The 14123-nt window shown below is 46.7% G+C and overlaps 4 protein-coding genes across 4 annotated transcripts; 3 read left to right on the top strand and 1 right to left on the bottom strand.

Annotated features, from left to right (window-relative positions):
* Window positions 1–286: 286 nt before the first annotated feature.
* Window positions 287–1454, top strand: C8Q69DRAFT_508843 (hypothetical protein; the record flags this gene model as incomplete). The annotated part of the gene is made up of 2 exons (XM_028633019.1): window positions 287–418; window positions 552–1454. 2 exons carry the CDS (start codon window positions 287–289, stop codon window positions 1452–1454), a joined length of 1035 nt encoding a protein of 344 aa, XP_028483260.1.
* A 1844-nt stretch (window positions 1455–3298) lies between these two features.
* Window positions 3299–5726, top strand: C8Q69DRAFT_329247 (putative MFS peptide transporter). The gene is made up of 7 exons (XM_028627449.1): window positions 3299–3748; window positions 3806–3919; window positions 3986–4208; window positions 4267–4638; window positions 4720–4874; window positions 4933–5358; window positions 5444–5726. Exons 1-7 carry the CDS (start codon window positions 3457–3459, stop codon window positions 5683–5685), a joined length of 1824 nt encoding a protein of 607 aa, XP_028483261.1. The 5' UTR covers window positions 3299–3456; the 3' UTR covers window positions 5686–5726.
* A 3049-nt stretch (window positions 5727–8775) lies between these two features.
* Window positions 8776–9778, bottom strand: C8Q69DRAFT_529501 (hypothetical protein; the record flags this gene model as incomplete). The annotated part of the gene is made up of 1 exon (XM_028633696.1): window positions 8776–9778. One exon carries the CDS (start codon window positions 9776–9778, stop codon window positions 8927–8929), a length of 852 nt encoding a protein of 283 aa, XP_028483262.1. The 3' UTR covers window positions 8776–8926.
* Window positions 9779–11076: 1298 nt separating this feature from the next.
* C8Q69DRAFT_474214 (WD40-repeat-containing domain protein) lies at window positions 11077–12871 on the top strand. Its single transcript, XM_028631114.1, has one exon. The coding sequence runs from the start codon at window positions 11333–11335 to the stop codon at window positions 12623–12625; it is 1293 nt and encodes a 430-aa protein (XP_028483263.1). The 5' UTR covers window positions 11077–11332; the 3' UTR covers window positions 12626–12871.
* Window positions 12872–14123: the final 1252 nt, after the last annotated feature.

Genomic DNA, 14123 nt, shown 5'->3' on the forward strand with positions numbered 1-14123 from the left:
CTTTTCTTTTCTTTTTCCTGAACACAGGTTATATTTTATTTATTTGTTATTATAACAATCACACTCCACTCTCTCTATTTATTTCAATTGTGTGATCTGTGGTGTGTCATCTTGCTTCATATCTGAATCTAATCTGCGTCTAAGGGGTTGACTAGGGAGCTCTTCGATACGGATCAATCGGCTCTTGCGCATACACGTTCCCTTTTTATCATCGCTTTCAAGCCGCATTAGCCAATTGATATAAATTTGCCTCTGTCACTCTAAGGCCAGATCAGAAATGGCAGCCATGTCGTTCCCCACTGTCGGGATCGACAGCGTCCGCGACATTGTCGATTCATTGCTCCCTCTGGTGTCATGGAAGACCTTGGCTTTAGTTTTGGCTTTGGTTAATATCAAGAATCTCCCCTTCACATGGCATGTAGGTCGACCTATCTTGTTCGGTTCAGCAGCACTTCAGAACGGTTATCCATCCCTTTTATCCACTGTCGCCCATTTTACTTAATACTTGTTCTACACGTTATTCATGGAATTGTGTTTAATAACTAGCCCAGGTTCGCTTGCTCTACTATCTCATTGGAAACTTGCGTTTCCGCCCAGGAGTCACGCTTCCTGGCAATGCAGAACGTGCTCTTGATTCCAAGGGCAAGCCCACGCATCCGGTCTTCGTCCCCACAAGTATCTACTCGAGGACGCCTTTCCTAGAAACGGACTACAATATCCACAAGTCCAATAGCACCTATTTCTCTGACCTTGACATCTCGCGTACCGCTCTCGTCACGCGGCTCTACAGCCCTGGCATGAGCATTGTCAGCAAGCAGCTGGATAACGAGCTCCTCGATGCCAGCAAAGGTGGAAGGCCGTCCAAAAAGAAGGCATCCATGTACATCGCCCTTGGTTCCGTGTACTGTACATTCAAACGAGAGATCAAGCCTTTTGAACTCTACGAGATCCAGTCCAAGGTTGCTGCCTGGGACAGGAAGTGGTTATACATCATAAGCTTCTTCTTGCGCCCTGAGAAGCGCAAGGGTCAACCCAAGACTCTGTTTGCTGTTGCCATCAGCAAATATGTGGTCAAAAAAGGCCGACTGACTGTGCCTCCGGAAAGGGTTCTCCGAGCCAGTGGGTTCCTACCTTCGTTGCCCGAGGGTACCTCTGAGCAGCCAGTAGTTGCGGACTCTGGCGAGACTTCAGCGACTGGCACTCCGGCCAGCACAGAAGGGATCACGGCAGCGCAAGGTGTGGACGGATCATTGCTCCGTGAGGTATTGACTGTCAATGAAGACAACAGTCCCGACTCCGCAGAGCTGGACAAACAAAAGAAGGAGAATGGCGAAGCTTGGGATTCCCAAGAGTGGACTTGGGAGATGATCGAGCAGGAACGAAAGCGGGGTCTGCAGCTTATAGAAGGCTACACTGAACTGGATACGAAGCTTCACGCGGAATGGGAGGCTTGATCGCTTTCAACTTGAAACTGCGTTGAGTTGCATCTGTACTGCTATTGTTCTGCAGTACCTGGGCCTGATTGTCATTCAGCAAATATCACGGAAGTGGTTGGATACACGGGTACCTGGTGCTACTTATTGAGGGGAAGCCCACGATAAGACAAACAAGTGTAATCCGAATTGTATATTTACCAGTGTGTATAGTATTATAGTTATAGTATCGCCGATTTTGGAACACGACTGGCCAATTCGATAGCACGTGACCCTTATCCAGATTCGCGATATGTGTCCTCGTATCCAGCCAGAGAGCCAAACACAAGCCACGGTGAGCTAAAATTCAGCCAGCAGGAGAGCTAAGGAGTCAACGGTTGCTGTTTATTCTGACCGCAAGCACCGGCAGGCATCTTTCTCGGCTTTCTCGTTTTCTATGTACCACCAGCCTGGATCGACGATCCCTACCTACTTAGGATGTGATGCCAGCATGTGTCGCAAGCTCTGAGTAGTCAAAGGGCCTGAGCAGAAGAACGAGCGACCCCCCAGCAGGTAATAATAACTAATAGACGATGAATATGGCGCTACTGTTCGCCTAATCTTTTGCCAATATGACATTATGTATCCGCAGAGCTCGCTGGGCTTTCTTGACCCTTCTTTCCTGGGACCAATGACCGCTGACCTTCTGGGATGGATAGTTACTTAGTATGCACGGCCATCTCAATACTTGAGCCTGACGCATTTGGACGCCAATATCAACGGTTCCTGAGATGAGAGTTACAGTATCCGTTATATCAACTTGCTGAGCGACGCTGGCTGTGATCTATCAGACGGATGGTTACATCGACTGATCTCGGTATCCATCATCTGATTGGGCGATGGCACTTTGCGTTATCAGTGTCCATGCTGATGCCATATCACTCTATTGGTGTAGTGTAGCTACGCCGCACCGTTTGTCCCTCCTTGCCTCTTTTAAGTTGTTAGTGAGGGAGCACGAGCAGTGCACTCGCCGTACAGCTCTAACTTATCACTCACAAGTCCAACTGCTCATGCCGCTTCTCTACGGGTTGAGGAGAAATGGCCAAACCAAGACTAAATTTTAGAGTCCAAAGAAACATGTCCACGCGTGCATCAAGAGAGACCTCGGCCACCCCGAGTCTCGGTTGATAGGTACCTTGTACTCCGTACTGGCTTGTGTATCTAACCCCCGCCCAAATATTGCGAGATCTTCGCCCGGATAGCGCCGCAGCGGAGGAATTGATGACTCTCATAACCAAATTAAGATCTTATACTATTTGGAAATGATCGAGTTTTCGCATGCGGTTTCTTGTTTCCGTCTCTTTATGATAAGAGAAGGTCGTTCATTCACGTCCAACAAGCAAAGTTGTTATAATCGTCCCCTGTCAATGCAGTATCACACACCAATCCTAATCATTCTCAGTCGCGATGACAGTTAATCTCTCAACCTCGACCAAGGGGTGGATATTATCAGACAGGTTGTAGGACAACAAGCTGATGCTGTGCTAGACGCCAGAAAATCTTGAACACTGAGATCCACCTGGACAATGGCGGAGAAAACCCCGTGCCTGTAGGTCAAAAGATGTTGTTAATTCACTTTCGAGTATACTGGTCGCGGAAGACATGGGCACCGCATAGTCCCAACGGCGTCGTGCATACTTATGAACCCCAGCCGTTACACCTATCATGTCCCAGGAGACGCCGTTAGCGTTGATTATTGGCGTTTGGGTCCTAATATGGCAAGTTATGTTTGTCGACAGAGAACATCCCTGTTGAAGGAGGTCCACTCACTGGCCCGATAAACTAAGCAATTGGAGGCGTTGCGATGTTACGTGCTGGCTGTCGCAACATCGTCTGCAGGGCGCTTCAGGACACACGCCCCTCTAGATATCTCCGCCGTATATCTACAACGCCAGCCCGCAGGCAGTGTCATGTTCCTGCCGCATTTTACCCTCGTGTGGCTGGCATCAGAGACCGGACAGTGTCTTTCTGATCAATCGTCACGATGAGCGCACGCGTAAAAGATTCTGATATCGTGGAGGTGGCCAAGGCCTACCCTTCTCAACAGGGCATGGAAACTCCCGCCTCGGAGAAGACCGCTACGATTACTGAGAAAGGATTTAGCCTTAACTTCCAAGAACTGGAACAGGAGGCCTTCACTGACGGTCGGGTGGCTCCCACTGAGGAGGAGAAACGAGCCTTGCGTCGAGTCGCTGACAGGGTCCCGTGGACTGCCTATACTGTCGCCTTTGTCGAGCTCTGCGAACGTTTCTCGTACTATGGAACGACTGCAGTTTGTATGATGTACCTCGTGTATAAAATCAGTCATTTCACTTACTGACTATGCCGTACAGTCGTCAACTTCATCCAGCAGCCTCTGCCTGCGGGTTCACGAACTGGTGCTGGTTTCGAGGGCCAGTCTGGCGCTTTAGACATGGGGCAGCGAGCTTCCACTGGATTAACAATGTGTGAGTCCTCAATGATGTCTGACGAAGCATTTTCGAGTATGGGCTGACAGGTTTGTGCCTCCCCAGTTAACACTTTCTGGTGTTACCTTACGCCCATTCTCGGTGCATGGGTTGCGGACGAGTTCTGGGGGCGTCTAAAGACCATCCAGGCATCGATAGGCTTCGCCATGGTGGGCCACATCCTTTTGATCATCTCTGCGGTACCTGATATTATTGTCCATCCTAATGGGGCCATCGCCTGCTTCACTATTGGTCTTGTTATCTTCGGTATCGGTGCAGGAGGCTTCAAGTAAGAAATCGGCCCCCCATACAATATCATGCCGAACTGTGACCAACTCTGCTTATAGATCAAACATCGCTCCCTTGATAGCAGAGCAGTACAAAGAGACGAGACTATGGGTCAAAGTAATTCCCAAGACTGGCGAGCGTGTCATTGTGGATCCAGCGCAGACAATTACTCGGATATTTCTCTATTTCTATTTCATGATCAACGTCGGTGCTTTGCTCGGCTCTATTGCGATGGTCTATGCTGAAAAATACGTTGGATTTTGGCTCTCGTTCCTTCTTCCCACAGTTATGTTTTGCTTCTGCCCACTAGTCCTATTTTTGTGTCGTAACAAGTACGACGTGACTCCTCCCACCGGATCTGTAGTTGTGAAAGCTCTGAAGCTCTGGTCACTGGCCTTGAAGGGAAAATGGTCGTGGAATCCGTTCACACTGTGAGTATGATTGCCTCTTGAATTATTAGCTACGTGATAGTTAGTTAACCATGGCGAAGTATGGCTAAACTTCTGAAACAGGATCAAGAATGTCCGTGGTGACGATTTCTGGGAACGCGTCAAGCCTAGCAAGATTGAGGACAGGCCACAGTGGATGACATTCGACGACCAATGGGTTGACGAGGTGCGGCGTGCACTTAAGGCTTGTGCCGTTTTTCTCTGGTACCCAATATACTGTAAGTCCGGCTCAGACACTTGTCGGACAGCTCAAGAAACAGACTAACGCAACGTTAGGGTTGACATACGGCCAAATGACGGGTAATCTGACGTCTCAAGCTGCTACGATGCAGCTGGACGGCGCTCCCAACGACATTATCAGCAATCTGGACCCCCTTGCTCTGATCATCTTCATCCCGATCATGGACCACTTTGGCTATCCGGGTATCCGCAAACTGGGATTCACCTTTACTCCACTGAAGAAGATTTTCGTTGGATACATGATGGCTACTAGTGCCATGATATCCGCCGCGGTCATCCAGTACTACATCTACAAGACGAGCCCGTGTGGGAGCCAGGCTAGTAGCTGTAAAGAGACTGCCCCGATCAACGTTTGGGTGCAGGCCATACCGTATGTGCTGATTGCATTCTCCGAAATCTTCGCCGCAATCACCGGATACGAATATGCCTACACCAAGGCTCCCAAAAACATGAAGAGTTTGGGTTCGTGGTCATCCGTTTCCTCCCTCTATTTTATTTCCTTCTTTTTTTTCTTGTCTCCCACTGACGACATTTCTTCCCATAACAGTCCAATCATTGTTTCTATTCATGAACGCCATCTCCTCTGCCATTGCTCAAGCTCTCGTCTCTCTATCCGCCGATCCTCTTCTGATCTGGAACTACGGCTTCGTGGCTGTGCTTGCCTTTGTTGGCGGCACCCTATTCTATATCACCAACTACAGTCTCGATAAGCAAGAAGACCAGCTCAACAACCTTGAGGAGTCCAAGTTCCTTGGTCGTGGTAACCAATCACAAGACGAGAAGGTTTGAACTAAGAAATTAAAAACAAACAAAAGGCAAAGAAAAGGATGCTGTACCGAGGGAAGAAGTATTTTGATAATATGAGGCGCATTAACGAATGATTTGGAAAGGCAAGAAGACGATGTGGATGTTGTTTAGTTCCCCTTTCTTTCCCTTTTGTTTCTCTCGGGGCATTGTAGCTGCTTCTTCCTCTTCTTCTTCTCTGCCGTCTGTATATCCTTGATTTACGAGTACATGTTGAATCGAATGAAATAAATACCCATCATGCAAATAATGGCACACAATTCCATATAGAATGTGAGGACCCTTCGAACTGACGTCGAAAATGACGACGATGGAGGCCGTATACGACATCATTTCCACTCGTAAATTTCGGTTAGACTCTGCTCCCCAGGCATTACTATGTATAAATTGCGGTTGAACCCGAATAGAAACACATATTGAGACGCTCGTCAGTAATTAAAAAACTGATAAATTTTATACCTTATCTTATTTTTTATGCTAGGCCTTTCTTCTCTATTATATTGCATTAATAGTTACTAATAATATATAGTGCCAAACACAAGACCATGAGACCTATATAAGTACGGAAGCTGGTAAACATATTAAGGTCTTCTTCCATTACGCTATTGGAAATACAGATTACTAAGACTATGTCACCTTCTGGGCATCTTTGAAGTCATTTTGGACAGAAGACCGTTTCAATGACCGGCAGGAACATATCATCAAAGATGAAACCGCAGTTGTCCTCGATGTTTGCGACATTGTACCCTATTATATCCTGTTGTATTCACACGATATTTTCGATATATGCCCTGATTTGAGTACCTGAAACCATAATTGGAATACTATTTGGCAGAAAGCTCTTGCGCGGTGATTACTATCTGTACCAGACATAAGCAAATGAATGCCCAGTGCTCAGTTAACCTTCAGTGTCGAAAACTGCAGCGTCAGAATGGGAATCGAGGTCCCGAATGATGAATGTTATGGGGCTATCCAAGATCTTTTGCAAGAACAGTCCACGCGTATTGTCTGGGCGATTGAGATGAATGGTTATCCATTTTGTATTGGGAAAAGCTAAGAACTCAAAGAAGAGGAAAAAATACACTGGGACGAATTGTGCCAGCAAATCGGCAAAATGATACATCAATGGCTGTTTACAGGAAACGGGCTTCCTTATATAGGTCAACCCGAGAGAACTGTTCCTAATCTGCGATTTTACGATTAATGATAGGACAACATATGAGACTATAGAAACCTTTTAGGTTTGTAACAACGCAGAGCTATTGAAACTTTCGGACAACTCAAAGAGATAATATCCCGAACTTACTTAGCTCTGGGACAAAAATTGGAAATAATCTTTTCCATTCATGAGGAGAGGAGGCGAAGGTTAATTGAGAAGATGCTAATTGAGAAGAAGAAGAAAATACTTAATACCGGGCAATCACGAGTGTCTTCTCCACAGAGCGACGCCATCAATTCCAGATCAAATGCGAGCATGAAGCCAGCGACTACTTCGTTCGCATCCAAAGTAGGGACCAACATTGACGACCAAGAAGTCCTCCCTGGGCCATTAAATTTCTTGGCTTGTTCTTCTAGAAACAACTGCCCTTTGGGGTTGGCCATTACCAGGGCTACGTAGACTATATTTAGCGGGATATAGGGATAGATTGATGGGATGGACTTATAGGCTTGGGCTTTCAGCAATTTAGGATATTTCTGTGCTGGTAGATACCATATCTTCTGCTCCAGATCCGAACCATTGATTCGTCATGGAGTGCAGAGGGGAAGCCGTTAGTACTAGATGTTTGGTTGTCGACTGCGAACGTCATGTTACTATCAGGTCAACCACCCTCTGTCCTCTCGATATATTCCTGTGCTCTTCGTAGTCTTCCATGTTAACATTGTTATTACGTTTTACATGCAGGATGCAGCTTCCTACCCAGCTCGAAACTGGAAGCAGCTGCACTGCTCCTGGCCACGGATAATCTTTGAGAGAGAACTCCCCACCATGATTGGAAGGAGCAGATGATGTATATACAGAAATGTAGAAGGAGTAACAGGATAATATACTATCAACAATTCGTCCGCCTCGTTTTCCGTTCTCTTTCTCTTCTTCAAGACCCTTCTTCGTGAAATCCACTGCTTGAGAACATACTACATTTCCTCTGAAAAAAAAAATTCCCACTTTTCGAAATGTCTCAAAACACTAAAGGACTTGTCACCAACAGGGGTCTTCTCCGCCTCTATAACGAGGTACAACCAGGTGGTTTGGAAGCCGATACGGCTCGCCTCTGGATGGCAATATTAACGACGCAGTTCCCGGCATCAAAGCAAATCTACTGTGCTCCGGAGCAACCACCCGCGGATCGAGACCGGAAGAGAGTGGACGTGGTCGTCCACTGCTATGAACGGCGAACTAACGAAAAAAAGAAACTCATCTATGGCGAGTTCAAGAAGGTGCAAAGAAGCGACGCCCCGAACTGGAGACACGTTGAGCAAGTAAATGACTATTGCAAAGCTATGCTGGCAGAAACCCAAGCTCAGTCTATCGAAGCTTTATTGTGTGCTGGCAGGGGTGTCTTCACTTGGACTGTCACCGCAAACTCCCCTCTCCCACCCTATCCAAGATACAAAGACTGTCTTAACGGGGATATAGCTGAGATCAAGAGAATGTTTAGCCGTTTCGTCCGGCAGTACCAAAGAAGGTAGATCTGCTGGTCTAGATTTCCTGTCGAAGAAGTGCAATATCATCTCGAGAAGTTGTTCAACTTCTTGCCTTCTATTTACTTTCGCAGATAAGTCTCATAGAGAAACCTTATGGTTCGTCATGGCCAATTATCATTCCTAGACGAGAGTTATCCGCTTCGGAGTTAGTACTGTCACTATGCCGAGTCAATCCTGGAAAGTCTGGCTTTTCTGGGGATAAGTTCCTATGGCTGTGAGTATGGATCTACGAGAAGGAAAACCCAAACTGGCGCAGTCCTACTGATATTTGAATGATAGCTTCGCCACTACATATGAAGACGGTTCCCATTTTAAAGCACAATCCTCGCAGCGAGATGAGATTGGTTTTTGGTGAAGATGAGGATCTAGACAGCAACGAGATATCAGGTCTATTACCTGTACAGGGTGGATATGCCATAGTAAGTACCAAAAGCCCCCTAGAGACTGATCCGTATGCGTCTACTCGTCACATACGTGCATAAGACTATTGCAATACCCGGATACTCCAGTTATAAGAGGAAGATTATACGACCTTTTCTTTGACAGAGAGAATAGTGCGGATAATGCGCCGCCTATTTAGTAACCCGTGAGACTCTGTCATGAGCGCTTCGATTCTTCGAGCCAGATATCCCCAATCCACGTCTCTATCGAGTTTCATCTTGGGAATCTCGGGAAGGAAGAAAGACCAGCGCTTCACACGGCGATACCAGTATGATTGAGGTGGAATAAAGCCGATAATTGGGAAGAGACTCTGGCAGTCACTCACCGGGAGATAATCCAGAACCATGTATACGATGTCATCTGGGAGATTGCGGAAGATGGAATGAGAGGCATCGTATGAAGGCTTGTAATTAATATGATCACTCACGTCGTTTGTGGGTTTCCTTCTCTGTTGATCTTTGCACTGAAGGGCTTCTGAGATGAGCTCCAATGCCTCGGGGACGGCTTCAGGATCGGTCAGCGATATTCGATACTCCACATTATCTCCGAAATGCGACTTTCGTTGGTCATCATTGCATAAAGTGTACGCATAGCCGTTAGTCCACTTGTTGCGAGCTTTCAAGTTTGCTAGTGTCTCCCTACTCCATTTGTTCTCCAGGCATCGGATAATGGAGCCAAGTTTATCCTCAGCGTCCTCTCCAACTGCCATTTTGAGGAGCCTCCAGCAGTAATCGTGCATGGGGTATGCCTGTGGGCTGAGATGCGCGAACTTTCGGTTGTTGAAAAAAGATGCTGGCCAAGCTCTTTTTCGATTCGCACAAGGACTTGTGCCATCAATTTCGAGAATAGCTAACTGCTCTTCTCTTGCGGTCTGATCGTCGATGACTTCCTCATATTCGAAACACACATCATCCCAATCCTCATCTGGTTTCATTTTGCAAAGATTGGATAGGCGGTATGATTCTGATTCGCTTGTATCTTTTAGAACTGGTGTAGGTGTTGTTAGGATTATTCCTCGCATTGGTCCAAAAGAGGATACGAAAAGAGGATATCGCAAGGGAACATATACCTAGTCGCATAGGACTTGACCAGCCCGCGTATAAATCATAGCAATTTTCAAGTCCGAGAGATCCATGTTTCCGAAAACCGTCGCTAGTAGAATTATCATTGTTCTCCGGAATAATATTTATGCTACAAATGAAGCACAATAGAGGACAATAAGGTATCTTATCCATGATTCAATTGAGGAACCGTCGGAGTTAAGCATAGGTAGTCTTCGTTTTTTAAAAGTCCTAATAATATGGGGAGATATAAGAAAGGGAAAGAAAGAATGATGAATATGATACTGCTGATAGTACTACGATCGTGATGTCAAGATGAATATTTGATCTGTAATGAGCAGTCATTGGGCTGGGACTCCCATGGATTAGTGAACTGGGTCTCTAGGCAGCCTCGGTCAATATACTGGAAGATATAGTTCACGAAACTTTTGACTTTAACGACTTAGCCCGTTTCAAGCAATCTCTGTAACCTGGTAACTATTATCCTTTATCACGGCCCTCATAAGAAGCACTGGTACGAAATATTAGGTGGATCTTGTGTATATACTAAATTCCTTGACCAGAATAAATATTTAGGGATGCTGACACCATTTTCGCCATAGTAGTGACTTTGTACAATATGTCATATAGAGTAGTTGGGATCTGAGTGCCTACAGGGAGCGGTCACCTTCACACAAACTTGTTTTGAGTCATAATGACTCATAGTAGCTGTTCTAACCTCTTTTCATTTGTCTGCCCTGGCTCAAGGTCTAGATAGTCTGCTAGAAAACCACTGGCGCGCAGAACAGCAAGCTAATGAGGGACGATGTCTTTGCGAGAAGATATGCCGGTTGAAGATCTTATAGTCTTACCAGTCATAGGGCCTACTTACCTAGTTACTCGTGAGCTAACTGTTGCTGGCCAGTCCCTAGATCAGTGATATTTCTTATTTTTATAGAGCGTCCGTATTTTAGGGAATATAGTCACCCGTATAATTATAGTTACGTTCTGAAAACCACATCCTCTAGGATAGAGTAAGATGGGGGTGTATTGTCATAGATGCGGGGTCAATATCCCTTCTTACCTGCGATAAGGTGGGCAGAATGCTTCATTAGCTCTCCTGTCTAGCACGGGTAATCTCCTGCTAAATACGTTTCGAGTCTGTTAACAACCTCAAGAAGAAAGTACGAGAGTATTGAGGGGTGGAAGGCCGGACCTGTTAATTGGGCGTGAGGGAAACGAACGCTTCGGATCAATGTTGAGGCGTGTCGGTGGTCGGAGGCATGACTACGCGTATAAATTGCGGCTGAAGCTGATCAGGAACGCAGTTCAGTTCAAGAGCAAAGTCTTGTTTACTTTTGACAACAGCGAGAATATCTCTCACGGGCTCTCTCATCCAGGAATACGCTATCCCAAGGATACCTATACAGCACAGGCAGGAGGCAAAGATGATGAACCAAAAGAAGTTCCTCGAACGGTATACCTACGCACTCGAGCACGATTTCACTTCACCAGCCGGAGTTCCTGCATCCTGGGCTCCTGGTCATCCCAAGCAATGGGGCCAAGAGAAGGCTACGATTCAGCTCCGGCAGAAAATTGAGTGTACTCCCGCCCTTAGTCCTGATGATCTGCTACTTGCGATCGGAGTCGGAGAAGACATTCATGTCTATCAAGTGGCTACACAAGAGCGCCTGCAAGTTTTGAAAGGACACAGTGAGATGGTCAAGACAGTCCAATTCAGCAGCGTGATGTATGACTCTGCAAACTACGTTGACGGTTGTTATCTCTTGGTATCAGATAGCCACGATTTATCTGGAGAAGAAAGCCCCGAGGTCATCCTATGGGAACTAGACAAGCACGGGAAACTCTTGTCCTCGAGGATGGAGGCGAGCGAGAACACCGCCGGCAATCTTCGTTTCAAGGGTGAACTAGGCGATTACGGCAGCCCCGCGTTCAGTCCAGATGGAAAAACCATGATCTTTCTTAGCCAGAACCAGACGACCCAGAATGATGAAGATGAAGGTGGAGAGCCTCGTGAAGCGAGCTTGCTCCCTTGTGTTAACATTTGGAGTATAGAGAGCAGGTCCATGCAACACCGTCTGCTTGGTCACACGGACTCTATACAATGGACTGGCATCTCCCCTGACAACCTGCGAGCTGCATCGATTGCGTGGGACGGCACCGCTCGGATCTGGGACATCATCTCAGGAGCCTGTCTTCACATGCTGGGCCCGTTTGGGGGCCAACTTTGGTGCGGTGCCTTTTCCCCCGACGGAGAATACCTTGCCATCAGCCAGGGAAATCCAAAGTGCCAAGTGCACATCTACGAGATAAGCACTGAGCGGGCAGTCTCTAGCTTTGACTTTCATCGTATGGCAAGGTCCATAGCATGGAGTATCGATGGTGCTGCGATTGCGTGCGGAGCCGACAAAGGCACCCTTGCCATCTGGGATCCATACACGGGACAGGAGCAGATGCGATGGAGCCTAGCGTTTGAAGATCCTATGATGGGATTCCTCGCAGTTGTTCGCGGAGTCAGATTTCTGAACAGGCGGAAGCTCATTTTTCAGATCAGTGAAGGGACAGTCAATGTGTACGATTTCGAAACCAACTTAAAGCAGCAGTTCACAAGGCGTGCGCAAGACAAGATAGAAAAATTTCCGCGTGCTGAGATGGTTGCTTCAGAACGACTTGCTATTGTGCCGGATTCAGATGGGACTATAAGATTCTGGGATCTGTAGATGTTGTCATTTGTCATATACCTTTAACTTCGTGTAAGTCCTTAATGGCAAACGAAGGCAATTCAAAGATTCCTAGAATTCCAGAACAGACTATAGGTCAAAAGCCATTTCCTCCTCATCATCATCATCATCATCATCTCTCGATTTGTTGTTCTGATCTACATGTTGTTCCCTAAATCTTTATCCTGCAGTCAAAGCTGCCCCGCTAAGTTCTCTATCAAGCTCACTTGTTACGGCTGAAGCAACTGCGATGTTTTAGCAAACATCAGATATAAGCACTAAGTAAGTACCCGAAGGCGGTATATGTTGGAAGTAATTAGGAAACTTCCTACGTAACGCTAAGCTGCGGCATATGAATAACCCTTGCACTGTCTTAGTTATTACGGAGTCTTCCGACTGAAGAATGGTTCAAGTCTCATTTATTGTCTTCCGGATTTTGAGCCGGATCGCCCGAACTGAAAGGATCCTGGTGAGTCTCATTTAGGACCTTCTTCCTGTGGGGCGTCAGAAGAGAACAAGTCATAGCTACTTAGCGGATATCGCCCCCAACACTGGACCGGCGACTGTTGTTCGACACATCTATACCGAGGCCTCATGGAATCTTTCGCCCTCCAGCTGCCCCTATCGATCGGTTGTAATCCGTTGTGGATCTTTTTTGTCGATGCCTCACATTGGCAATGAGGTTTCTATTATTCCACCAGCTTACGGCGGAAAGCTGAGTGAGGAATATGGAGACTCCTTCGCCAACATCATACCTCGCCGTCGATGTTGTTATATCTTTCGGTTGAAAAGATTCAATCAGCCACAGTTTGGCGCTGGCCCTGCATGCACGGTGGCCGATCCTCAAGCTAGTAGTTGTCGATTCTGGTCATCAGCCTTGATAACTAACTGATGGCTTTCTGCCAGTCGACCAAAAAGGAGAGAACTCCTAGTTGGTCTGCCTGGATCTCTAACAACAACCAACACGCGCCTTTGATCCTCATTCGATCAGTGCATCGGGAAGGCGCCGTGAATGCAACTTCTAGCTGCAGTCCAGGTTTTCGGTTGCAGGCAGGTACCGCATGTATTCTTGCAGGCGCTCCGTTGAGATCTGCCACCCAACTGGTTATCAACTCAGCCTGATGGTGCCGCTTGCAAGGGAGAGATAAAACCGCCCCCGAATTTCCCCTTTTAGCTACCCGCTAGAGGAAAATACCATGAAGTTAGGAAGTAGAAGGATTTGGTCCACCTCCTCTACTATGTGATGCTCCTCCAGGTCACCTAAAAAAAGAATACGACTGGATCGTGGTACTTAAGGGGACCAGAAGCAGCACACTTCATGTCTCTCTACAGACAATTTCTTTCTTTATTGTATACAACATCAAGTCTCTCAGGTCCATTATACATATTATCCATTGTTCTCACTTGTCAAGCATATACAATATGAAGTTTCTGCCTGCAATCATTACGCTAGCACTGTCGTGTATACCTCTGTTGGTGACGGCATCACAGACCGTGG

The sequence above is a fragment of the Paecilomyces variotii genome (assembly GCF_004022145.1).
Source record: "Paecilomyces variotii strain CBS 101075 chromosome Unknown C8Q69scaffold_9, whole genome shotgun sequence".
Lineage (NCBI taxonomy): Eukaryota > Fungi > Ascomycota > Eurotiomycetes > Eurotiales > Thermoascaceae > Paecilomyces > Paecilomyces variotii.

What these genes read in the sequence shown, in the direction of transcription:
- C8Q69DRAFT_474214 (XM_028631114.1), top strand. Translation starts at nt 11,333, where the DNA reads ATGATGAACCAAAAGAAGTTCCTCGAACGGTATACCTACGCACTCGAG.
- C8Q69DRAFT_329247 (XM_028627449.1), top strand. Translation starts at nt 3,457, where the DNA reads ATGAGCGCACGCGTAAAAGATTCTGATATCGTGGAGGTGGCCAAGGCC. An exon ending in TCTCTGGTACCCAATATACT is followed by an intron (nt 4,875 to 4,932) that starts GTAAGTCCGGCT and finishes ACGCAACGTTAG; the next exon opens with GGTTGACATACGGCCAAATG. An exon ending in CAAAAACATGAAGAGTTTGG is followed by an intron (nt 5,359 to 5,443) that starts GTTCGTGGTCAT and finishes TTCCCATAACAG; the next exon opens with TCCAATCATTGTTTCTATTC.